This window comes from Megalops cyprinoides, chromosome 2, assembly GCF_013368585.1.
Source record: "Megalops cyprinoides isolate fMegCyp1 chromosome 2, fMegCyp1.pri, whole genome shotgun sequence".
Taxonomy (NCBI): domain Eukaryota; kingdom Metazoa; phylum Chordata; class Actinopteri; order Elopiformes; family Megalopidae; genus Megalops; species Megalops cyprinoides.
Window position 1 is genome coordinate 55257885 of NC_050584.1, and position 23940 is coordinate 55281824.

Sequence of the window (23940 nt, forward strand, 5' to 3'; positions counted from 1 at the left end):
TTTTTATTTTTTTAAATTTTATATGTAATATATAGTGCCAGTAAAAAGTACTGATCAAGATAATGGGAAACATGTATTGTGAGACATTTTGAGCAAAAGACTTATGCTTAAATGCTTGAAATTTGTTTCTAAGACCATTTAGAAGAATAAGTCTTTTGATCGCAATGAATGCATGTATCTCATTATCTTGTGTCCAAACTTTATATCATCATCTTTTATAACAAATATAACAGAAAACATCCGAACAGCGCTCCTGTCTAATTATAAAAAACATAGCTTCTGCTTTGCAAGTAGATGTTGATATATCTGAAGCCGATTTAAATTGCTTACTGCAACGCTTCCCGCGAGATCGGTTAAATGGCAATTAATTTTACGTGACTGCTTGTTATTGGAAGAGAAAATTGACTACCTTCGCTTTCCTGGCGATTTGGCTGAACTACATTTCCATTCAACCCACGCCCACTACCGTCGCGCCTGTGATAAACATGACCCGGATGTACTTTTACGAAAACATGACATTTCGCACAGTTTTGTTGTTCGTGCATTTGTGACTCTATTATTATACCAATTTTGCTATCTACATAGTTAGCGCAGTTGGCTAACCAGCTACCTGTATATATACCGTTAATAGCGTTTGAGAAAGGACGACAGAGTTCAAGCTAAGATAGCTGACGTGTACCCGCTAGCAGCTTTGTAGCTAGCTACTAACAAACTGAACACTTGCAAGGTTCGGCTTCTTCTAAATATAGTGACTTCGCTAGATGCCTGCTACTTACTAAATAGCTTGGTAATTACTGTTTTCTTTTACTTTCACTTTTACGTATAACGATTGCTGATTTTCGAGTTACTGAGATAGCTAGATGGCTAGTTTGCTTTGAACTTCTGTTTGCCGGCGCCTCAGAATGGACTAGTTATCGTTAAATCAATACTGTAGACAAAGGAGCAAAGTGTTGGAACACTGTGTGGATTCTTAGCTAAAGACATACCATCTAGCCCAGCCTTTCCTTTGATGCAAAAATGGTCTGACTTGTCAACCAGTTAGCTGGATGGCTGGCACGCCAGTAACATACCTTTCCTCATTCGCTGCTTGTCACTGAAGTTGCGTGGATTTTAATACTAAAACCACCTAGCCCTTTGCCGTATTTCTCTAGGTATCAACGAAGAACATAGCTATCTAGCTGCGTTTAATGTTGGAAGAATGCGCGTCACGTTTGTGGTGTGCAGCCTGGTTCTGCTTGTTCGCGGGGAATTGGATGAGGACGAATGGATCGACCCCACTGACATGCTGAACTACGACGCCTCCACAAAAACCATGAGAAAGCCCCCAGAGGTAGCTGTGGCTGGCCAGCGTGTCAGCACAATTTAATGAGAGATTGGTTTAAAATTTCAGTTTCAGCAGACACAAAGTAACCTAACGAAAACGCTAATCCTCGGTTGTATTGGAATGGGGGATAGCAAAATCTACAATTATTTTAGTCCCTTGGTGTCTGATAATGAAGGAAAAATAATCAAACAATTGTAATTATTAATAACTTTAAGTCTCCAGTGTCAGAATTGTTTAAAAATGTTTAAAAAATCACCTTATTTTTAAAGACAACAAGTTACGACAACGTGCCGACCAAAAGGAGGGAGTACAAGCAGGACGCAAGTCAGACGGTAACGTGCCCAGACATTACTGAGTGCAATAACAAAGTCTCCAGTTTACAGAGACAGGTGGGTGAAGAGTGATATCCCGTGAATAGATTATTTCGTTTTTATTCTATGCATTTAACACACAATAGTTTTTATATGGCTTATGGTGTTGTAATTACTAAGATTCTGATTCTTCTTCTTTTTTGTAAATATTTTTAAATAAACCAGTTAATGTACATGTTCACATTATTTACAGATTTTTCCTGTAGATTTCTTCTGAATTATGTTCTTCTAAATTATGATTTTCTGATTTCAGCTTCAAGAACAGGAAAAGAAGATTGCATCGGCCTCCAGACAGCCCGTTTTCCACCCAGTTTTCAAACGATACCTGGCCAAGCTCTTGAAGGAAGTCCAGAAACTGGGTCTTGTAAGTTGAAGGCTCACGAAACCAACCACTCTTGAGCAAATTGCTCAACAAACCTCCTTTATTCATATATGTTATGTGGCTCATAGACCAAAAGTAGACCAGTGTTTTAAATGAGAGATGTCAGCTTGTGGACTGTGCAGTAATGCCAACCCACAAAGAGCTGTTTACATCGTCTTTTCCGATTCAGCCCAATGAAGCGGAGAGTGAGGTGCACTACGATGCAGAAGTGAAGCTATCACAGCAGGCTTTGGCGGAGATCAGGAAGATTCTAAACGGGGATGACAGCACCAGAACAGGGGTCCTGGATGAGGCACTCAGCCAGATTTTGGTCAATTTCAAGCCACATAATTATGAGGCCTGGAAGTGGCGCTTCGAGGACACTTTCGGTGTGGAGCTGGACACGGTCATTCGGGTGAGGACGTGATCTGTGAGATGAGCAGAACCAGTTCCCATCAGCTCCTGACCTGCATTACTTAACAAACTGCAGTAAAACACCCCAGGTGCTCTTGTGGGCACAGACACACCCTAAGTCGTAATCACATTTATCTAGAGTGTAGTTGGTCATCGTAAAGTAAACGGATTTTGATGAACTTGTTCGAGTTAAGGCTATACACGAGAAACATGAAGGTGTTTAATGCCCTCTCCTTTTTCTGTCAGGTCTCTGCCTGTGTCTTAATCATAGTGGTAATAATATGCAGCGAGTTGTGGTCAACAGTTTCCTGGTTTGTCCAGTTCAAGCGAATCTTTGCCGTTTGCTTCTTCATCAGTATTGTCTGGAACTGGTTCTACCTGTATAAGGTACAGTAGTCCTCCTGTGTTGTTCAGACTCCCTGACTTCTTTTACATATAAAACCTTAGCAAATCGTAAAATTGATTATGCACGTTTTTTAGACTAGTAATATGGATGATAGACTTCTACAGAGTCGGCATTTTATTTTACAGACCACTTTGTTGTTCGTATATGTATGGCATTAATGTATATTTTAATGTGTTACAGATAGCCTTTGCTGAGCACCAAACCAACATTATAAAAATGGAAAGCATCAATGAGAAGTGTACAGGAGTAAAGAAGATCGACTGGCAGGATAATCTGAAAGGTAATATCCAATATAATGCCATAAATGCTAAAATCTTAACAATAGATTCAGCCCCTGGACATGTATTCTGTTGCGCTAGCCTTGCACGGACAATCAGTGTTGTACTGTAGTTGCTTGTTTTATGTACCACAGAATGGTTCAGGAGCACCTGGACTCTACAAGATGATCCTTGTAAGAAGTATTATGAGGTCCTCATGGTGAATCCCATCTTATTAGTACCTCCCACTAAGGTAAACCCTATTTTACAAAGCTTTGAGCTATTGCAATTAACATGCTGTTTCCTTAAAGTTTGCAGTTATTCCTTGTCTTTGTTTTTTGTTTTTTAGGCAATCTCTGTCACCATTACTACTTTTATTACGGAGCCACTGAAACATTTTGGACAGGGTATTAGTGAGTTCCTAAGAGCCCTCCTCAAAGACCTGCCCGTCACACTTCAGATTCCTGTTTTGTTGACCATTGTGCTGTCTATCCTGGTAAGTCCCTAAATACCAGGCAAGCCAAGCTGCTGATCCAAATGTGAAACCCATTCAGTCAACCAAACTGCATAAAGGTTTCCAGTTTCTGCTTTGGAGCAAAATAGGTTTGTGTGGCTCTTAATCATTGCCACTGTTAGTCAAATACAGGCAGGATGCATTTCCGTTTCATGGTAAACTACAGAAAGACAATTTCTCTTCTCCAGGTTTTCATGTATGGAAGCGCCCAAGCAGCCATCCAGCACGCCATCCCGAGGCCCCGGCTGGGGGGTCGGCAGGACCCACCCCCGCCTGTTGCTTATCAGCCTGAGATCCCACAGCTAAGGGAGGCAGATCCGGACGAGCTGGCGGGGGCCAACGCCCAGCCGCCGAGAAGACAAGGGAACCAGGAGCACCGGAGAGCCGGCGTACGCCAGAGGAGGCAGAACAGGCCCAGAGAGGGTCAGCCACGAGTGTTTGTGGAGACCCTGAGACAGGCTGACCAGCCCTTCAGCGAGGATGAGCCTGACGCAGGGCTACGGGAGGATCACTCTGAGGTGGAGGACGATGGCCCTCCAACGGGGGGCGCTGCTCCGGGGCAGGGGGAGGAGGAGGAAAGGGAAGGCGGGCAACTTGGAAACGAAAACGGAGCTGGTGACTTGCAAAATAATTCCAACAAGAATAGCTTGAAATCTAAAAGTGTGAGCACCAACAAAAAGCTGCTTCCGCAAAAAGAGGAAAAGCCCTCACAGACCTCCCAAAGGCGAAATGTAAGATTAACATTTTTTTAACTTGTTTTAAAGTTAAAGCATGCTGCCTAGATGTTCATTCGAGGCCTGCGTTAATGTGAAAAATGATCAATTTAGATTTGATCTGTAGATGTGATCTGTGGTGTTTGGGTTGAGTTGGACTTTCTTTCATAAGAAAGGGTCATATTATCCCTGACCCATATATGTCTCATGTTAAGATGCCTCCATGTGGAAAGGGTCAGACTATTACAGTCAAGTAATTAAATGCTGAAATCTTAACAACAGATTCATCCCCTCAGCTTGTTCTGTGCTTAGATTTTATGCAAAGTGTCTGGTTATTGTCTGGTAGTGAAACGCAGACCTCTGGGCACGGGTGAGAATAGTGGTGCTATGTTTTTGTTTCTTTCTTTCTTTTTCTTAAGAGTGTGTGTTTATTCATGCTGCCACTGGCAAGCAATGTCCCAACCCCTATACTTTATTTATGACCTACAAGGCCAAACTGGAAAAGGGCAAGAAGCAAGTATCCTCTACTGCGTGTCTGTCTGCTGCTAAAGTTAGGCTATCCGTGGTGTCTTTTTCAGGTACCAGAGGTTTCATCAGAAGAGAAGACCTCGACAGCCACTGAGGAACATGTGGAAAACATTGGAATGCCAGTGCAGGAGTCCCTTCATCAGAGTTAATGGCCAAGAAATCATTTTTATGTAATTTTTAAAAGTGTTTACACAGAGCAAACCACAGTGTTCCTTTTTGCCATTCAGCAAACTCTGGGGACATAAATAGGGTTTGTTTTTGTTTGTTTGTGTTTTTATATGTCACTGTGTGACACAATTAAAGTTGTAATTAACAAAAATCCATCATCTCTTTTTCTGTTCTTTGATATTATTGTATCATTTTACCCAGTTGTAGAATCTATTCTCTTACTCCTGAAACAGAATATCAAATTATACAATCACTGTTTTGAGCTAGGCTGGACACTGATCGGTAATCAGTATTATGTCATAGTATGCAAATGTTGTCGTCCTCAGTACTCACACAAAAAATTAGTATTGGTCAACATGTCAGTAAACTACACTCTACAGTATGTTCTACTATAAATGCTGGGTCAGTGTTCTTTTGGTAACACAACTCTATGCATGTCAATGTTCTTTTTAAGTCTTGAGAAAATGTTGTATTTATGTAATTTTCCTAGGTTACATCTGATCTAGACTTGGATACTGAAGTAATTACTGAAGTTAAATGCCTTGTTTATTTGGTCCTGCCTGGATTCTATAAAATATTTCTACTGAAAGGGAATGTTTGTTATGAACAGACTGCTTGATTGATTCAAATTATTTGTACTGTAAAGCAAGTAAGGTTGATTGGGATCAGGCAGTTACTACACCTTTTCTTAAAATGGGTATAAAACAATTTTAATAACCTGCATTAATTTTAGTTAATTTTTTTGAAATTGCATCTTTGCATAAAAGTGTTTTTTTTTCCAATGTTGAGCACTAAGTCTTTTTAGAATTAAAAAACTGCATTACAGATGAGTGCTGAATGAACTGCAATCAATTTTGTCTGCTGGAAAAAAATTGTCCAGACTTGAGTCGTACAGTGTATATCATGCTGTTTATTCAAGGACAGCTGAAAGATGATGAATCATCATTGGTGAACCTCCAGTGTCAAATGCAGTCCCACCACAAGAACCTTCAGAAATCTTGCAGAGCTACCGTGGATCCACTGTTCTTTTAAAATGAATGTGTTCAATGTTGTAATGACAACTGTGCTGTGTGGTAAACAGTATGGTAAACAATACCGCATATCTCCGATATGATTGAATAACCAAATACACTCATTACCTGCTGAAATTTCACAAATATGTAAGCGTTTCAGTTTCACAGAAACATTTTCATGTACCAATAATAGCAAAGGGAGTACACTTCCAACTCATTTCAGGTGGTCTTTGGTCAAGACAATGCTGTGGGCTTTAGAAGTGTCTAGAGTGAGCACAGAGAGTGTGCTCATCTCTCATGAGAAACAAGTATACATGAAGCAATATACAGTATTAATGCCAATAATGTAGCACACAATAGTATACCATACAATAATAGAATCCTATAGACAGAATCTATAGTATGTAGATAGTTATACATATATTTATGTTCAAAGTAGATGAATGCAATATTTAATTTTATGGTAAGATGCCCATTTGATATATAGAGGATTGTTAAGGCTTAAGTAAATAGCTGAGTTTTACTTTCGAGAGTAGAAGACAGCCAGTATGTAATAACGCTTTCATTGCTTCAAACAGTGTTTGCCTCTGATGGTGGTTTTCTACACATTATTTTAATTAGGTGATGTCACTCTATATTGTTCCCTATAATTACTTTTTAAAATGGATACAGGCAGCTCTGTTGTACAGCTCTGTAATAATACTAAATCATATTTTTGTTTTGTGTTCTCCCAAAAAATGTTTCATGAGAAACACCAAGATGTGCATCCGTGTTTCTTTTTTAAAAATTCGTTTTCTTTAGCAATACTAGATACATGTAAATTGTAAATAAATTGTAAATAAAAATGGTAAAAAGTAGGTTATTGGCTGCGGCACATGAATCCAAAGCAGGCTAACAGTACCATCATGCTTTGCGTGTACAACAGGTGCAAAAATGAAAGTTCAGTGCTGTGTTCAGTTGCAGTGCTAAGTTTCCTTTTCCTTCGTTTGTTCCGTTAATCTTACACAGTTAAGACTGTACTGGTAAAAATCAAATGTATCATACGGATGAACGCATTAATCGCAAAATTCAACAGTTTACTCTGTGCTTTGGTGTCAAAGATATCTAGATCTGTCAGCATTTGATAAGTTTCCGTGTACTGTACAGCAACAATTAGGATAATCTGACAACAGGAAGGAACAACAGAATGGCACCCAGTTTTTGCCGAATGTGCTTATTTTTTCTGGTTTTTAGTGTAGCAGCGCTGACAGGACAAGAACACGATGAATGGATTGATCCTTATAACATGCTTAGCTACGATTCCACTTCAAAAACCATGAGAGAAAACCCAGAAGAATCCAACAAGGTAAATTGTGGTCGCAGTCCTAAGGATCTTTTGTGACCAAAAGGAAAAACGTTATCAAGGACATTCCTGAATGTGCGTTCCGTTTACCATCGCATATTTAATATGGTGTTTCGATACAGAGAAAAGATGTATTTTGTACATTTGCAAATCGGTAGAAGTATTTCAACTGATAAAGCAGTCCTTGTGTTTAATCAAAGAAATGTGGCATGGAAAGCACTCCAGACCAAGATCATGAAGATGTCAATGAAAATTCTGCCCCAGAAATCTCGCATTGTTCCAGCAAAGTGTCTGTTTTGCAAAGACAGGTATGTAGACCAAAATAAAATATATAATATGTTTTTTGATTGTTATTTTAATACCTCATCTGGAATTTATTACATTTTGGTGATAATTGCACGACCTTATCACTCTTCATATTAGACATTAAGGCATGCTTCAAAAAACAACTGAAATATAACAAAAAATTAAGTCTAGACCTGGCTAACAGATATAAATTTTGAATTTAGAGTTGTAATTCAAAAACTGTGTATTTATTGCATAGTCTTTGTTTAGAAGAGGCCTGGATGAAGCCTCAGATCAGACTAACAGGTGTTCTGCTCTCTGCTTTGCTCAGATTGAAGACATTAAGCGCACAGCTGCAGAACTAATGGAACAATCTGATTTTACCTGTCCACCAAACAGCAAGTTGGCTGAACTTCTGAAGGGCATCCAGAAGCTGAACACTGTAAGGAGAACAGAACAATCCAAAGAACACACAAACAGCAAGCAGCAGTGTCAATATTGCAGTTTTTTTTGTTGGATTATACTACATTTCTTATATCATAGTGGGGGTTTTCTCAAAATGTAGGTTACATTAAAGCAATATCGCTTTGCAAAAACTAAAACGTGCATTGACCCGTGGGTAGTTCCTAACTTTTGTAAACAGGAAGAGAAGACTCCCATGGTTCTCACACTCTTTCCTGTTTCACTAAATGAGGTCAGGACACAGGCAGCCATGTTATTATGGCAGAAAGCTAACATACTCCACTGGATAGTGATGTGGGTTTGGGAGGTTTGCCCTCTAATAGGGCTGACAAGTGTCCATGGTCTATCCTCAGTTTAGTTTATTAAGCGGATTTGTTGACAAATTATCACTGAATCTATGGTGACTTCATCTGCTTCTCTAAATGAGGATAGTGATTATGTCTTTGAACTTGAGGTGCATATTTTGCAAACTCTGTGTAGGAAAATGCTGTTGTAACCTTGATCTAAATAACTTCAAGTATTTCATTGCACAATGTAATAAAATGTTACTTTGAAATGGTCTCATGACAGAGGTCAAGGTAATTTAGCATTTAATAAATTTTATATGCATGCAACATTGATAATAACACAGTAAAATGCAAACTTTTTATTAGTGTTAAAATGGCAAGCTTTTGAGTAATAAAAAATCATATGTAGAAGGTCTTCAGGACTGAATTAAATGTGATCTGCATCAGCTAGTTTGGATAATACGTGATTTTTGTTCTAGCCCCATGAGGATGACTTTTGTAATACCCTGTATGAATGGTTGTACACATTTCTTGAGGATTCCAGGAGATATATTTCTGTAAGTTCTGAAGACTTTCATAATTTTGTTACTTTTTGCTTTTTAAAGAATGTCTCATTTTTTCTGACTTTGTGCCTGACTTTATCTCTAACTTTATTTCTTTTGTTTATGCTCCAGGTTTGGTTGCTCACTGTTGGTGCACATTTGACAGAGTTATCAGAATTCACCTCTCTACCAGTTGTCACATACTGGCTGATACCAGCAACGTGCATTCTTCCTGTCATCTTTCTGTGTTTGGTAGGCAAACCCTATGAACTGCCATATCAACTTCCTTTTGAATAAATAAAGTGGGGACATACACCGAGACTTTGGGGGGGGGGGGCTGAAATGGGCATCTGACGGCTTTTCCTCAGTATTCAGTGTTAAAGTTCATCCCTGCATGAAGGTGCTGGATATATAGAAAGTGAAATCATCTCAGCATGTATTCTTGGTTTCTTAATGTTTCACAAAATATGTATTTTAGTTAATAACTGAATAGCTCATGACTAAATAATTTCCTTCACTCCACTTTGTAAACGAATGTTGTTTCACCTAAAGTTTTTGCACAATATGAAGTAGAGATTATTTTTTTGGGAAGATTACTAGTTGTACAAATGTACAAAAAATGTAGAAAGGGTACATTTTTTTGCTGATGTAGCGAAGTGCATAGGTGCAGATTATATGGCTCTTGTTCCAAGGGTCACTCTTAGCGAGGGCATCTGGCAAGACTGACTGTCAGAGACAGACAGTCAGATATGCTCAACATGGCACTGAATGTGTGTCAAGAATAGAAATGTTTCAAGTCATGGTCTCGGGTTCGTTTCCCCTCTCTCTCCTTAGATTGTGCGCAGAGTGGTTAGATGGCAGCGGGGACGGCCAGACCCCAGACACGAACCTGGGGAAGAGGAACCCGATGGCTTACAGAATAACGACAGGCAGCCAGAGGACCAAGAAGGAGATGCAGACATTGTGGAGTTTCACTGTCAGAGTCAAAGCCTAGATCAATTTGTCAACATGCGAGTAGACGATCTGGTTCCCGAAGGGGTAGGTGAGAGGGATCTTTCAGAACCACGGTGAAGCGTATGTGACCGAACCCAATCACTTGCATGTAAACAAACATGATACAGAGCCCTAGAAAAGTGTTGGCAAAATGTCTCACCGGATATTTTACATCCTAGGTGATTGATGCTGCTGAAGACGAGTGCTATGATGAGAATTACTCAATCACAAAGCTGCCCACCACCGAGACTCAACCAGCTACACTTCAATTTTGGCCAGGAGTAGGCGAGTCTTTTGTGGAGAGCCCGCAACAAGCTTACCTCTCTGAGGCAGAGCACCATGAACTCTTAGTAGGAAGTGTTGTCCTGGAGGGGGGGGAGAGGGGAAGGGAAGATGGGGAAATTGGAAATAATAATTCCAACAAGGACCATTTGAAAGCTGAGAGGCTGAGCGTGAACAGCAAGTCACTTCAGCAAAAGCAGGAAGAACCACCTCCGACAACCCAAAGGCAAAACGTGAGATATCCTCGTTCTTGCTTAAGGAGTGCTGCTGTAATGTTTATTGCAGGCTTGCCAAGATGTGGAAAAGTAATATGAATTTAGCATGCGAGGCTTTTGTGTCTGTTCTGAAGATCTTATACAGGAGACCCTCGCCATTTGCAGTTTCAACTGTTTGGGCCAGGCAGCACTTCCTGTTCCCAGCTTCACTTTTTTTTTGGGCTTAAGAACACTGTGGCAACACCTTCGCTCTTAGATTTATTGCACATACTGCACACATTTTCATCTATATCTCAGTAAATGAAGCTTTCCACGCTTTCCATAAGGCCACTTGTTATTCAGAAATTTTACCATAATGTGGCATGTGTACAGAGTTCAGAGAACTGGAGTGATTTGTGAAATATTAAATACTAGGGAAACAACATCAATGCACCTTAAACATGGAATTCATATTTAATCAGCTTGATTCTGAATTTACATAAAGATGCATTAACACTCACATTTCACTGGAGCTATACCTGTAATCACCATCATGCTCTATCTGTCAATGTCATTAGCATGCACTGAAGTCTTCACCTTTTCTGTATAATTTAAAATGGTTGTAAATGCTGACTGTTCTAACTTGAACTAATGTGGCAATTTTCATTCCTCCAAATCTTTTACTGGTGGTTGTAGTAATCATGGATTTCACCATTCCCTTGGATCTAAAGAACGTATCCCCTCTAAATGGTGAGGGTCACCTGTATTTCTTTATGTAAGAAAGGCTCACATTAGCTCTTTAGCCACATATAAAGACACCTCTATCTGGTAAGGGACACATTTTAATGGTTGGCTTTCCTAACCCCTGTGCTTTGATAGTACACAAGGTGTCTGGTTATTGTACTTACATCTGATTCAGCTCTGTTCTGAAGGTCACCCCGATTAGGGGCATCTGGCAAATAACTTGGTCTGTCCAACATGATACTAAATGTACTTCACAAACAGAGATGCTCATGAGTGTAAATGATTCATTCCATGGCAGCAGGGACAGCCAGGCTTAAAAGGACCTGGGGAAGGGGAACCCAATTGCTTGCAGAATGATGACAGGCAGCAGGAAAACCAGACAGGAGATGGAGACATGGAGCTGCAGGGTCAGGATCAAAGGCTGGATCTCGTCAACATGCAAGCAGACAGTCTGGGTCCTGAGAGTGCTAATGAGAGGAATCTCTCAGGATCACCATCAAGAGGTATGTGACAGACACTATTCGCTCATATGTAACGAAATTGCTTTAAACCTGAAAGAGCGTTGGGACAAAATCTCACAAGATGTTCTATATTTTTTGGATTACAGGAACCTAATACTGCTTGATTACTACTGCTAGATGACTACTCAATGACAAAGCACTCCACCGGTAACAGAGACCTCCTTATGTCCGCATTCTGTTGTGAAATAGGTCACCAATTTCTAGGAATGATATATGAAAATTGTGCTTGTGAATCACAATATTTGGAATATGAACTACTTTATTACAAAGAATGTATTGTGGTTGCAGCAAGTACAAACTGAAATATCAAAAAGTTTAGTTTGAATTTTCAAGATTATACTGTATATGTACCCTTTCTTAGAAGTTTAGAAGAATGCATGTTATAATTTCACTCTTCAGTATGGTTTGTATTTTGTGCATTAGAATTTACATAAGGACACCAAAAGAAAATGTCCAGGTCACGTGGAGTTAAAACAGGGTTTTAATCCTCAGGTATCTCCATTAAAATACAAAAGCGCAAAGATCTGGACACTGATTATTTTCTGGATACTTGCTAATAGATTTTTTTTTTTCTGCCCTTCCCTTCCTTACTGAAGTCATCCAACATACCTCAACATACACACCACTGACCACAAAAACAACATTAAGTGCTGTACCTTTCCTACACTGACACACAGTGAGGTGAAACAGTATGCAGGGGCTTGCTATCCTATATCAATATAAAAACACATTTGCAGTCAGGTCCCACCATACAGTACATTATGGGTTGTGGTGATATTCTGTACAGTATTTAAAAAAAAAACTGATGGGTCATCCCTTTGCAGTGTTGGAAGAGTTGTGTGCGTGCAGCTGGAGCGTCCACTGCTCAGAACAGCGGCTCTCTTCAGACCACAGGGCAACGTGTGGTCTCCTGGGGAGTCAACAGGTTACACCCCTTTCTGGGTCTCTGTGGAAGTATACGCAGGGACACTTCTGCCTTACCACTGTAAGGCACGTGAGTGGGTCTGCTGTCTCCCGTCCCTGGCTCAGTTTGAATCCAGGCTCCTGGAGGCGGAGGGCAGGGTGACGCGCTGCTCGTCCATGCGCTTGGCCTGGGAGCGCATGATCAGGCTGAAGAAGTCCTCGTCCGGGACGGTGGGGCCCTTGGGAGCGGGAAGGGGCGCTGCACACCGCTGGTCATCCAGTCTCGAGCCCTGTGAGAACAGAGTGCGGCATTTCAGTCAAACGCAAGGTAGAGCGAGCTGGCAAGTCTTTACTGTTCACACTCAGTCCAGCTCTGCACGGAAAAAGATTTAGATCACGCTAAATGCACAAGGTGTGATACAACTTTTCTGTGTAAAACTCAATTACCGCTAAACATGACTGACTTGTAATCGTTAATGACACCAGAAGATAGCTTATTCTTTGGTCAGGTTTGTTTACCAATCTCAGACATTGAGAAGCGTTTTTGTCTCTGCACCAAAAGACCACATGAAAATGTACATACAGAGATCGGCACGCTTGACACATTGTCTCTTCATACTAAAATCAATATTGAGCATTTATTTAACTGATGCGCAGGCACAGACTGTACATCACGTTCAACAAGAGCTCATCAAATCCGATCAGCCATTAGAGGAAAACGACCTGGCACTTGACGAGCATGTCGAAGAAGTCGTCATCGGGCTCCTTGCTGTCGGCGTTGGCCATCAGGTGGCTGAGAACGGACTGGCTGTTCTGCCGGTTGAGCCGCAGGCCCGGGAAGTTGCTGGTGCTGGCCCGCTGCTCATCGAGACGCCGGCTCTGTGTGCTGGCCACCATGTCCAGGAACTGATGCTGGTGCGGAGAGGCGTCTGAGGCAGAGAGCGCTGGAGGAGAAGAGCAGGCCCGCAACATGAGCGCACGATTCATCCTCTTTTCAAAGCTCATCTCATCGGCTCAATGAGACTGATGACATTACCCTGCATACAAACCAGACACTCTTATCCAGAGTGAATTACATAGGTTACAATTTTATCCATTTGTACAGCTGGATATTTACTGAGGCACTTCTGGGTTAAATATCTTGAACAAGGGCCTCAGCAGCAGTGTCCTAGCAGGGAGCCGAACCAGCAACCTTCTGGTTTCAAGCCCTGCTCCTTACCACAATCCTACACCGCCTACATGGCAGCTCCTATTCAGTTACAATGTGTAAAGGTGAGCTGTTGTACAGGATCAACACAGTATTTTGCACTGTACCCTGAACTTGTGCTGTAAAAAAAAACCAATGAACTGTATAAAAAAATAACGCGTTTCCTAGAGAACAAGATAAGTCTTCTGCAACAAGCAAGTTTTGAGGAAGGTACTCACATGTCTTCATGACTCCGTGCGGACTGCAGGAGGGACTGGAGGGGGCAGAGAGCCGGCTCCTGCTGTCCTGTATGGAGCACCTCTGGTCATCCATGCGGTTGCTCTGGAAGCGACTGAGCAGGTCGAAGAAGCCCTCATCCCCCAGCAAGTCCAGGCTGTTTCTCTAAAGCAGACACCACGGAAGGACGGTGAGCAACGGCAATAACAACCACCATAAGAACACAGGAGGCTAAATCAGTTCCTCCTTAGGACTTGACAGGTGTTCAAAAGTTTCGAGCATGTCGTTAGTGAGAGATGCTCTGCTTGATCAATCAGCACTAGCTCTGCTGTACTGAAATGTGTAGCTTGTACAGTGAAGAACCACACATCGGACCAGTGCACAAGTCTCGCTTCAGCACTTCCTGCACAGTTGTGGGAGACATAGTTGGGAATGAAGAAGGGCACAGTCAACTGAGAATTCCAAAGATCAGTTGAAAACGGGTAAAAAATAAATTATGACAAGTAAACTAAACAAAAAGCAATGCTGCCATCATTATTAAGAGAAAAGGTGTTAAATCTGCACATTTTCATCACAGAGTGCAAGATTAACTTCCTGTAACTGAGCAAGTCAGTTAAACATAAGAATAGTTCACAGTGGCTTAAAAACCAGTTTTGAGAGTCAATGTAGTGCTTCAGCCTATAATCTTTCTGGATGAAACACCCCGGCTGCAGAAGGAAACTGTGGTTCCGGCCTCAAAGCTGAGACAGGACACTGGCTGACGAGGTAATGAAGCCTCACTCAGTGTGGATCATGTAACCAGACACGATGCAGCCTGCCTCATGTAATGTGTGGGGCTTGTAGCTCTCACCTTCTCGGGCCCATGCACCTCCACCTCTGGCACGTTGCTGGTGTCCTGCAGGATTTTGGTGGAGGAGCCGTTGTTCTTGTTCTTCTTGCCCCGGAAACGGTTGATGAAGAACAGCTTGGAGGATGTCTTGGCCAGGGTGGGTTTAGGCTGTTTACTCAGCATGTCATTAGTCCAGTTCTGACCCTATAGAGAAGAGACGTATTGATAAGAACAATTATAATACAGTTTGTTTATATTGCCATTATTGTCAAATCCTCCTTTAGAATCATTACAGGTACAAGGAGCGATATTTCTACTTTTTAGACTTTGACTCCTCTGAATATCATTTTTGATTTTACATGAACATGAAAACCATCTGGCTTGCAATGGAACTAACAGTATCTGAAAGCTGGTGGTGCTCACATTGATCTTGTCTGGGCTGAGTTTCACCAGCTCCATGTTCTCCATGCTGTGTCGCCTTCCCATTCTGGGCCTTGCTCCTGAAAGCCAAGCACACAATGTGGTCTCCACACTGAAGCAAAGTGGGCTGAATGACATCTTCAAGAAAAACATCATTCAAAGTTGAAGCTTCCATAACCCAGATGAATAATGAATTCCATAAAGCAGGTGAATGGTTAAACAGAACCGGATTAAAACCTAGAAAGCCCCCTACTTGTCATCTAGCCCATTACAGGATAGATGGACAAAGTTTTTCATGTATATATGAAATGAGAATAGCGCTGACAGAAAAATCCTCTCGGATTACCGTGAAGGTTGTAGTCGATTTGGTTTTCGGGCAGAGCAGAGTTGCTGCCACTAGTGTTGAGACCGAGGACCAATTGCAGGTCTGACACATTCATCCTTGCTGTCAGCTCACCACTTCTGTCTCCAGTCTGGAGAGGACACAGACAGAAGTATTCATCAGACAAAACACACTGACTCACACGCAGACACACAAAGAAGCCAGAGCGATCCCCACAAAAACGGGCATTAAGAACATAACACTTACTTTAAGCAGAGAGCCATTTACTTTAACAACATCCAACTGAAAAGTTGATAAAAGAGCTCCTGTGACAGGAGCTCCTTTGTCTACACTATTCTTTTTTCCTCTTCTAGACACCTAGTCAGATGTTATTTATCAGAAGCCAACAGAGGGAACTACCTGATGTCCAAAAGGTTACAAACAGATATCTGTAGGAGCGTGTACCTCTCTGGAGATTTCCAGATGCTTCTCTGCAAAGTGCATGGCCTGGTCATGGTTGCCAAGGGCTGTGTGGGCATTCCCTAAACTCCAGCAGGCTCGTCCCTCTCCAATCCTGCACACACGAAAATATAGAAGACATTCAACCGCTGAATATATCAAGTTGTGAAGGTTTTTCAAACGAATAAAAACATAAAGGCCCATGCCAAAACATGCCAAAACTAGGTTTTGGCATGGGCCTTTATGAACTGTACTGAACTTTATGAACTGTACCAAATTTGTATTGGAATATTTTCTGTAATGAACACAAAATTCTAGGTTCACAGCTGATCAATGTGCTGAATTGTCTGTGGACCTGCAATGCAAGTTGAATGCTATATTATGGAATAATGTCTTCTGCCACATAGAAAACCTTTATTTGCAAAATGGCTTCCAACATATCGGCACACATTTATAAGGGCAAGCAGAAGAATGGTCACTGAGGATCCAGTGCTGATGGCCATTGTCCCTCCTGACCTGTCGTTGAGATCCTGAGCGATGATGAGGTGTTTGAGGTGGTAGTCGATGGCCCTCTCGTAGTCTTGCAGCAGGGTGTAGGTGTTCCCCAGACTGTAGCAGGCCTGGGCCTCCACCGCCCTGTCCTTGAGCTGTCGAGCAAGCAGCAAAGTCTTCCTGCAGTAAAGAGAACCCTCACTGCTTTCAGCCTCAATCCTCCCCTCAACAACAACAAACCCACTTAAGAAAAGGATCAGTGTGTATAGATAAAGCAACAATAAACCTGGTGAGTTTTATTAACAGTCTTCTGTTCAGCAGTCTGAAAATGAGCACATCTAGCTTTCCACTTTATTTATTATCTAAATGTCAGTGTAGTAATGTTAGGCCAGAAACCATTTTCTTAATGGGAATGAGTTTAACATATCTCAAGATGAATGGTTCGGGTTAGTTTGCTTACTTGTAATGTTCAGCCGCTACTTCAAACTCTCCAAGGAAAATATATGCATTCCCCAGGTTACAATATGCCCTTCTCTCTGCGGCTCTGTCTCCAAACTCCTTTGCAATAAGGAGACGCTTCAAAGGAAAACAAACAGAAAGGTTCTACTTATATTACTAACATTACATCAGGAGGCAAAGTTCCATAATGACACTTGAAGAGACATCATACCGAATGAACAAGAGCAGTCATCTATTTAGACTTATACATTGATTAGCTTCTTAAAGAGAATAACATCTCTGCAGCACATATAATTAACTAGAAGCCAAAAATAAACAGAGCCTGCAAAGAGTGAGAGAAAGAAAGAGAGAGAGAAAGAGCAATGTGAAGACATCTATTGTGTGACATGTGCAATCGGCGAGCTGTTTTTAGTACCTGCTCATGAGCTGCCACTGCACTCCGGAAGTTCCCCAGCAGGTAGTGTGTGTTGCCCAGGTTACCGTATGTACGGCCTTGGGCGGCTCGGTCCCTCAACTCCTTCACAATCAACAAATTAGCCCTTCAGGCAAACATTAAAAATTAAACATCTGGGACCACCTGATTCAATGGCAAAGTAGCAGAGAATGATCTGGCACAAAACAGAGAATTCATATAATCTTACCTTAAATATAATTCAAGGTAAGATTACACTGTAATTCAATAATTTAAGGAGAAATAAAATTATATATTAACTAACAGCTACTAAATAAATGCAATGAATAAAAACAATACTGACAATCCATGGACATATCCCTCTCAATGACAAACGTTCATGCAAAAACACTTTAAGCACTGCCTTAAGACTCACTCGTAGTACTCGGCTGCTTTCCTTAGTGCTGTCATGGCGTCCTCTGGAAATTCTCCTGGATCAGTCCCACCCCAGCAGATACTCTTCCCCTTGGCATGGTAAACATTCCCAAAGTTGTACAGAGCCCTGGCCTGCCCAACCTGCCAAGAGGCATCAACGCATTAAGGTAATCACACCATCGCCTGTGTATGAGGAAACTCACAGCACTGTCACTTCACATTCAGATTCCATCAATACTTAGTTGACCCATTTGTTAACATTCAGACGGACAGCAGAGCCTGATAACCTTCAATCAATGGCCAAGGAGTAATATATTGGATAATTTTTAAAAGTGGAAAGTGGAAAACACTTCTAACCTTATCGTTAAGCTCCCTGGAAATGTCCAGGTGCCTCTGACAACATGCTGCTGCTTCATCAAACCGTCCTAAAACTTTCAACGTGTTGCCAAGGTTACCACTCGCCTTCGCCTCTCCAAGCTGATCCCCGATAGCTCTGAAAATTAAATTCAAAATCAATACACTCGCAATTAGTCTTAACTTGTCTAAAATAGAGATATTAGTGTCATTTCAAAAGCAGTCATTAAAATAGAGCTTCACACAGAGCTTCCTGGATCATACATTCGGGAGAGGATGATGAATACCTGGTCAGAGTCAGGTCGTGATGGTGGTACTCCAGGGCTTTGGCGTAGTCATGCAGATGGAAGTAGGCATTCCCCAGCTGGCTGTAGATAGCGCTGAGGATCTGAAGGTCTTCCGTGCCTACCTGGATGGCTGCCTCAAAGAAGGAGACACCAGCACGGTAATCACCCACCTTGCACAACCTCTCTCCCTCCAGGGCCAGCTCCAGACAAGAGGCCTCCATTCTGCAGACATGGGAGCAGAGCCAAGACAGAGCCAAGGTTACAGGCAGAGAAGCACTCTTTTGAATCACTTTTCAGAAAGATATTCATGATGTTCCACTCCAGCTGCTCACATGGCCAACTACATCCTGCAATAATATGGAATGCCAGCAACAAATCTTAAACACTGCAAAAATTGAAGAGTAACTGGAGCAAATTAAATTAATATAAATAATTCAAAGAAACCCTGCACTAGTACAAACTTCAGAGGGTCTCGGTGTTTCTGCATGCATCCGTGCACTTAAGTCTGTTTAGTTTTTGGAGTAATGGCTTTTGCTAGTCTGCATCCTGTTACCTGCTGAAAACAATAGTGTTTGTTTATTTGGAATTTCAACTTTGGAGTCATCACTTCCTCCTACATATCCTACTTCCTAGACTTTGAAAACATAAGCTTTCTGATTGTGTTGTTTAAACAGAGAATCTACACGACAGGGACTGTACTCCTGGTCAAGAACTTTTGATATTTGTAAGTAATGACACAATTTGTTTGCATGGCTCAATATAGATGCATTCTGTTTATTATATTCTGTATATATATATATATCATATTACATAATCTAATATCATACAATTTCATATTTATGCACATGGACACAGCAACTACAATTAGTTCCTATATTTAAAGGATCAGAGTCTCAATGCACCTTTTGTGATATATACGAATATATCAACCAAAATGTTGTACATTACATCCACAGGTGACAGAACACTTCTGGGTGACGTGACTATGTCCATTTACAAGAAATGAAGCATTGAAAGAAACATCTCAGAGATATACATGTTTTAATTCCATTTACTCATCATGTATATTCTTGGTATGTGCAATAGGATCAATAAAACAAATATACAATGAACATATTTTGCTGTGATTGTACGTGTCTATTAAAAACATTTGACCTTCTACTACACCATTTGCCCTAAAAATGTCAAATAACTCGAGTGCCACCCATACACCTTGCAAAAGCAGTACACAACAAATCAAAACACTTCTCCTCAAAAGGACAGTAACGTTATTCATTTGTCCAGAAACAAAGCCATGTTTTTTTTTTCCTTTGAAACACAGTTTCACACCACCCACCTACCTGGTGCCTTTCTCCTTGACACATTCAAAACACTTGGTCACGACAGACATCTCCAGCTTTTGGATGACTTTCTGGCTTTGACCACCAGGGAGACAAAGCAGAGACTCCAAGTGCAGGGAAACACTCCTCAAATGCAGCTTTCTTGCGTACATGCACATAACGCACACAGACAGTCGCCGTCACCTACCAACTGAATGCCTCACAGGGACTCCATCTGAACACCCTGCCGCTCTGGTTGCTGGCTGCCAGGCTGTTACAGCCGGCTGCTTCAGCGAATAAAATCTTTGTTGATGCTGAAGGAAGGGTAACTTTAGGTTTCGCAGACATAACTGTTGAGCTTAAGCTTAGCTAATCTGATCGTAAGGTTTCTCTCCTCTCGCTTGTCCCCCAGGCACCTGATGGTGTCTGTCACTTCTGATTAGCCAGGAAACAGCAGCAGTGATTATGGTCACTCTAAGGAGCTCTAGGGCATATTAATGTGCTTTGTTACAACTGCCTTTGAACTCATTATGCCTAGTGGCAAGGTAGGCACACTTGTTTACTCTGTCAGCTTCAATTCATCAGACTTCATATACGTATTATATATATACGTATATAAATATTACGTTGAATGACTAAGTCATGCTGGTGAAATGTTACAGCCTGCCTCAAACTGAATGTAATGCTCCAACCACATCCAATCAGGAAAGAGTATTCATCTTTCTAGCAAATCAGATTAAAACAAAGAGTAATGGCATTTTTAATGTGGTTTAATTACACTGGTTCCTATCTCTACAGTGAAAACTGGCATTCATCTGAAGTTCTTCTGTTTTTGAGCAAACAAAAAAATGGGCAACTGGTAAGCCTTTCACAATAAGACCAGTTCAACAGAGATAAAGCTTTGAAAATCCACTTGCTGTATTAACTTGAACGTACAATTACACTGGGACAGGTCTAAAAAGACCCACCTACGGTATCTATAATGATAAATTATGTCAGATTCAACTTTTTGTAAACTCGCTGACAGATTCAGTAGATTCTGCTGTTAGGGATCACCAGGGAATGTACCAAATATCAAAGGTACACTAACATACAAGATGTGTTACTCGGCTTAAAATAATTATACACAGTCCAGGATGTGAACCATAAACAGCTATAACTGAAAACATAGCATCTGCGTTTCAGCTGAAAATTATGTGTTATATAGAATACTACAAAAAAAGAGGCCCTCGGTCAAAACCCAAACATCAAATGAATCTTACTTTACTGATGGAAAGCAGTCAGAAGACCGACAGTCAAAAACTGAGGGTTTGTACTATACAGCAACTAAAAATACTTTAAGATAGCAACTGAAGCAATAGACATTTTGATGCATAGTTGTATTCACTGAAATGTCAATAGATGCTACACAACAGTAAAAAATGAATATATAAAAATAAAAAAGCTGAAGCCACTGAAAGCCAACCATGAACTTCCAGAAATGAAGATCAAACAAAAAACAAAAAATTGCTTCCTGAGAACTAACACAGATGTGAAAATTGGGGTTGACTGGCTTCTGAGCTGGAGCAAAACAGAGAGACAGAGAGACAAAACAGGGCAAACACAGCGCATTCTCATCATCAATGTTTCAGAACAGCATTAAATATTGACAGAGCTGAAACTTGGTACAACTCCTGTCCTCTGCCTCCATTTCACAGCCTCACAGCCAGCTGCTCCATGACCTCACTGGATATTGTGGAAAACACCTACAGATGCTGGTCGCAAAAGCCCAGGGACACAGAGTAGGCTAAACCTTTCCAAACAGGGACATCCAACATCAGCCAAGGCCAGCTCATACATTAATAACGCTGAAAAACAACTCCCCGTCCAGTTCCAGTAACAATCGTAACCTCAACACTTACCCTTCACACTAACCTAAACAATTGCGTCTCACAATAAGACCCCCCCCCCCCCCCCCCCCGAGTTAAATCTGATGGGCCCTGGGGGACATGAAAATCTTTCACTTCTGCGTGTTAACTAACTGTAATTCAGTTACCAGGCCGCATCCTACAGCACGCTGCTGAATCAGAGACGTGCAGGAGAATATTCAAAGCTGGACTTAAAGCTCCTCTCTAAGCCTTTCATGCAGTGCTGTGCGCGGCGTCTGGGTGTGGTGAGAGTGTTTATTTCGGTCTGGGTGTGGCTCCCCTCTTCCATCTGCTCTCCTTCCTGACAGGTGGCGCCCGTCTCTTTGTGCTTCACGCATTTCCCTAATGCATACTCACAAATAACTCTTTTTTAAATTGTTTCATTTGGATCTAACTGTTCTAGCTTGTTCTGTGCAATTCAAGCCTGCTTTGTGTTCATACAAAATGTATTTTTTTATTTCCATCCAAATTACAACTGTTCTTCCAACAGTTTTGTTATTTTTTACCTTGTACTGATTTCAATTTTAGTCCTTTGTAAAGTACGTTAAGACTGCAAAAACTGTATGAAAGGTTATCAATAAAATGTATTATGATTAATGCAGCCATGTCGTTACTCTACTGTATGTTGGATCAGGTGAGCACTGTTTTTTGATTCACTACAAAACTAAGATAAATTCATTGCATATTTATTTTCAATAAAAATGGACTTTCTGCAAACTATTTGTGCTATGAGTAACAATAACGCCAGTAATTAGATCTACCTTTTGAAAAATAACCTTTGAAAATCTTTTCAATTTTGCACACACAGAGCATGAAAATAATCGTTCACTTCAACTCTGGCGCAAACGGGACCTTTTTCAATTATCACATTTTATATTTTAGACTTGGATTTCACTATGCAGAAAAAGTGATCACAGCATCTTTTGAAGCGAGTCTACAGTTATTTTTTGCATTCAAAATGTTCTTACATTAACTGTCAGCATGATAATATACTGTAGAATGTTTATGTTTGTTTTGGCCTCACATCAAGAAGAACAGATAATTAAATAGTAATGAAGCTGACATCTAAAACTTTGTGCAGTCCCTTTGTTGTTATATTTAGTAGTTCCTAGAAGATCATTAGCCACCAGCTGGAGTAGCAGACCACGAGTATGCCAGTGATCCAGGTGCATCAAAAACATTCGGAGCACACCTGGGCTCATCTGAGAGCACACCCTTGAGAAACCCTACAACATCTAACAGAGAAGCCTCTCTTGAGGGATTCTGTTGTAGAGCACAAACATTTTCAGAGTTGTTCCGTTATAGCGTCAAAGAAAATTAAAGACCACTGCGGGAAATGCAATTATACAGATTACAGACTTCCAACACATATTGATCTACAGGGCTGGGCTTTTTACTGTAGGGCAGCTTTTAGCTGTGCCTCTTTACGGTAACAATAAAAGCTAAATATACCAACATCAAAACATTTTATTATTCCACTAAGCTAGCTATATACATCAACAGAACAAAACACAAACAACCACTTTTCTATTAGACTATAAACAAATAGACTTCTCTGATCAAGACCGTTGTCATTGACTCAGTATATGTTTAGATACTATTCTGTTGTACGATATCAAAAGGACTGCATGACGGACCCAAAAGAACTTGAAATTAAGAAAATAATACACGTTATATATTCCTACCTGTAGCGTACATGAAAGGACTGGTCGTCATCTCGCATGCTAAGCAAAAAACCACTTGCATCCATTGAGTTGCATAATAAGTGGGGCAATCCTTATGAAGTCCCAAAAATGAGAAAAAAAAAAAAAAAAAATCCTGATGGTTTGGCAGGTACAGTAACGAGAGTTAACTTCAAGAAGAGGAGCGGCAGCTTCTGGCAAATCCTAAGACCCTTTCAGTGCCATCTGTCTCCCAACAGTGAAAGACAGCAGCGGCAGAGGCACATAGATCCACATTAATGAGTCAGTCCTGAGTCCTCAGTCTCCTCACTGCTCTCTGCAAAAGGGAACAGAAGATACTGTGAGTGAAGCCTCACTCTCGCAGCGCAGTACCATAGCAACACCCACTAATGTGTGAAAGCAGAGCAGGGCTGATTGTGGAGCTGATGAGGCTGCCAATCACTGTGAGCCCATCAGTGGCACGAGTGCCCTACCTGAGCGTAACCATGGGGATTTCGGCTAGCCCAGACCCACGCTGCCCAGCTGGGACTGGGGTCA

The 23940-nt window shown here is 41.1% G+C and overlaps 3 protein-coding genes across 8 annotated transcripts; 2 read left to right on the plus strand and 1 right to left on the minus strand.

The window, feature by feature from the left end:
- Positions 1-519: 519 nt before the first annotated feature.
- LOC118772731 (chloride channel CLIC-like protein 1) lies at positions 520-5079 on the plus strand. 2 transcript variants are annotated; one of them, XM_036521300.1, is made up of 11 exons: positions 520-787; positions 1152-1330; positions 1594-1713; positions 1949-2059; positions 2247-2471; positions 2717-2857; positions 3057-3156; positions 3289-3386; positions 3483-3629; positions 3836-4378; positions 4939-5079. In XM_036521300.1, the coding sequence occupies exons 2-11, from the start codon at positions 1199-1201 to the stop codon at positions 5035-5037; spliced, it is 1716 nt and encodes a 571-aa protein (XP_036377193.1). In that variant the 5' UTR covers positions 520-787; positions 1152-1198; the 3' UTR covers positions 5038-5079. The 2 variants fall into 2 exon arrangements, with proteins under 2 accessions (XP_036377193.1, XP_036377192.1); XM_036521299.1 differs by having other exon boundaries at positions 520-1330.
- Positions 5080-7105: 2026 nt separating this feature from the next.
- LOC118773762 lies at positions 7106-11879 on the plus strand. 4 transcript variants are annotated; one of them, XR_005004745.1, is made up of 9 exons: positions 7106-7414; positions 7612-7719; positions 8028-8138; positions 8925-9002; positions 9120-9239; positions 9822-10029; positions 10160-10495; positions 11499-11703; positions 11808-11879. XR_005004745.1 is itself a non-coding variant. In XM_036522835.1 (9 exons), the coding sequence occupies exons 1-9, from the start codon at positions 7256-7258 to the stop codon at positions 11813-11815; spliced, it is 1329 nt and encodes a 442-aa protein (XP_036378728.1). In that variant the 5' UTR covers positions 7106-7255; the 3' UTR covers positions 11816-11879. The 4 variants fall into 4 exon arrangements, 3 of the variants coding, with proteins under 3 accessions (XP_036378728.1, XP_036378729.1, XP_036378730.1); XM_036522835.1 differs by having other exon boundaries at positions 9822-10025; XM_036522836.1 differs by lacking the exon at positions 7106-7414 and adding an exon at positions 7462-7486 and having other exon boundaries at positions 9822-10025.
- Positions 11880-12277: 398 nt separating this feature from the next.
- On the minus strand, positions 12278-23473 carry LOC118772648 (G-protein-signaling modulator 2-like). 2 transcript variants are annotated; one of them, XM_036521166.1, is made up of 14 exons: positions 23407-23473; positions 18496-18717; positions 18212-18347; positions 17856-17995; positions 17444-17567; positions 17030-17145; positions 16594-16749; positions 16084-16192; positions 15643-15769; positions 15300-15376; positions 14898-15080; positions 14050-14212; positions 13348-13568; positions 12278-12914 (listed from the first exon to the last, which is right to left on the minus strand). In XM_036521166.1, the coding sequence occupies exons 1-14, from the start codon at positions 23469-23471 to the stop codon at positions 12747-12749; spliced, it is 2007 nt and encodes a 668-aa protein (XP_036377059.1). In that variant the 5' UTR covers positions 23472-23473; the 3' UTR covers positions 12278-12746. The 2 variants fall into 2 exon arrangements, with proteins under 2 accessions (XP_036377059.1, XP_036377058.1); XM_036521165.1 differs by having other exon boundaries at positions 17030-17172.
- Between the last annotated feature and the right edge of the window lie 467 nt (positions 23474-23940).

Bases quoted from the DNA above. Each gene is read 5' to 3' on its own strand.
- LOC118773762 (XM_036522835.1), top strand. From the start codon at position 7,256: ATGGCACCCAGTTTTTGCCGAATGTGCTTATTTTTTCTGGTTTTTAGT. The intron at 8,139-8,924 runs GTAAGGAGAACA...TTTTTGTTCTAG, and splicing joins GCATCCAGAAGCTGAACACT to CCCCATGAGGATGACTTTTG. The intron at 10,496-11,498 runs GTGAGATATCCT...ATTCCATGGCAG, and splicing joins CGACAACCCAAAGGCAAAAC to CAGGGACAGCCAGGCTTAAA.
- LOC118772648 (XM_036521165.1), bottom strand. From the start codon at position 23,471: ATGGATGCAAGTGGTTTTTTGCTTAGCATGCGAGATGACGACCAGTCC. The intron at 16,750-17,029 runs GTAAGCAAACTA...TCTTTACTGCAG, and splicing joins GTAGCGGCTGAACATTACAA to GAAGACTTTGCTGCTTGCTC. The intron at 13,569-14,049 runs GTGAGTACCTTC...CTTCTCCTCCAG, and splicing joins GCACGGAGTCATGAAGACAT to CGCTCTCTGCCTCAGACGCC.
- LOC118772731 (XM_036521299.1), top strand. From the start codon at position 1,199: ATGCGCGTCACGTTTGTGGTGTGCAGCCTGGTTCTGCTTGTTCGCGGG. The intron at 1,714-1,948 runs GTGGGTGAAGAG...TTCTGATTTCAG, and splicing joins TCTCCAGTTTACAGAGACAG to CTTCAAGAACAGGAAAAGAA. The intron at 2,060-2,246 runs GTAAGTTGAAGG...TTTCCGATTCAG, and splicing joins AAGTCCAGAAACTGGGTCTT to CCCAATGAAGCGGAGAGTGA.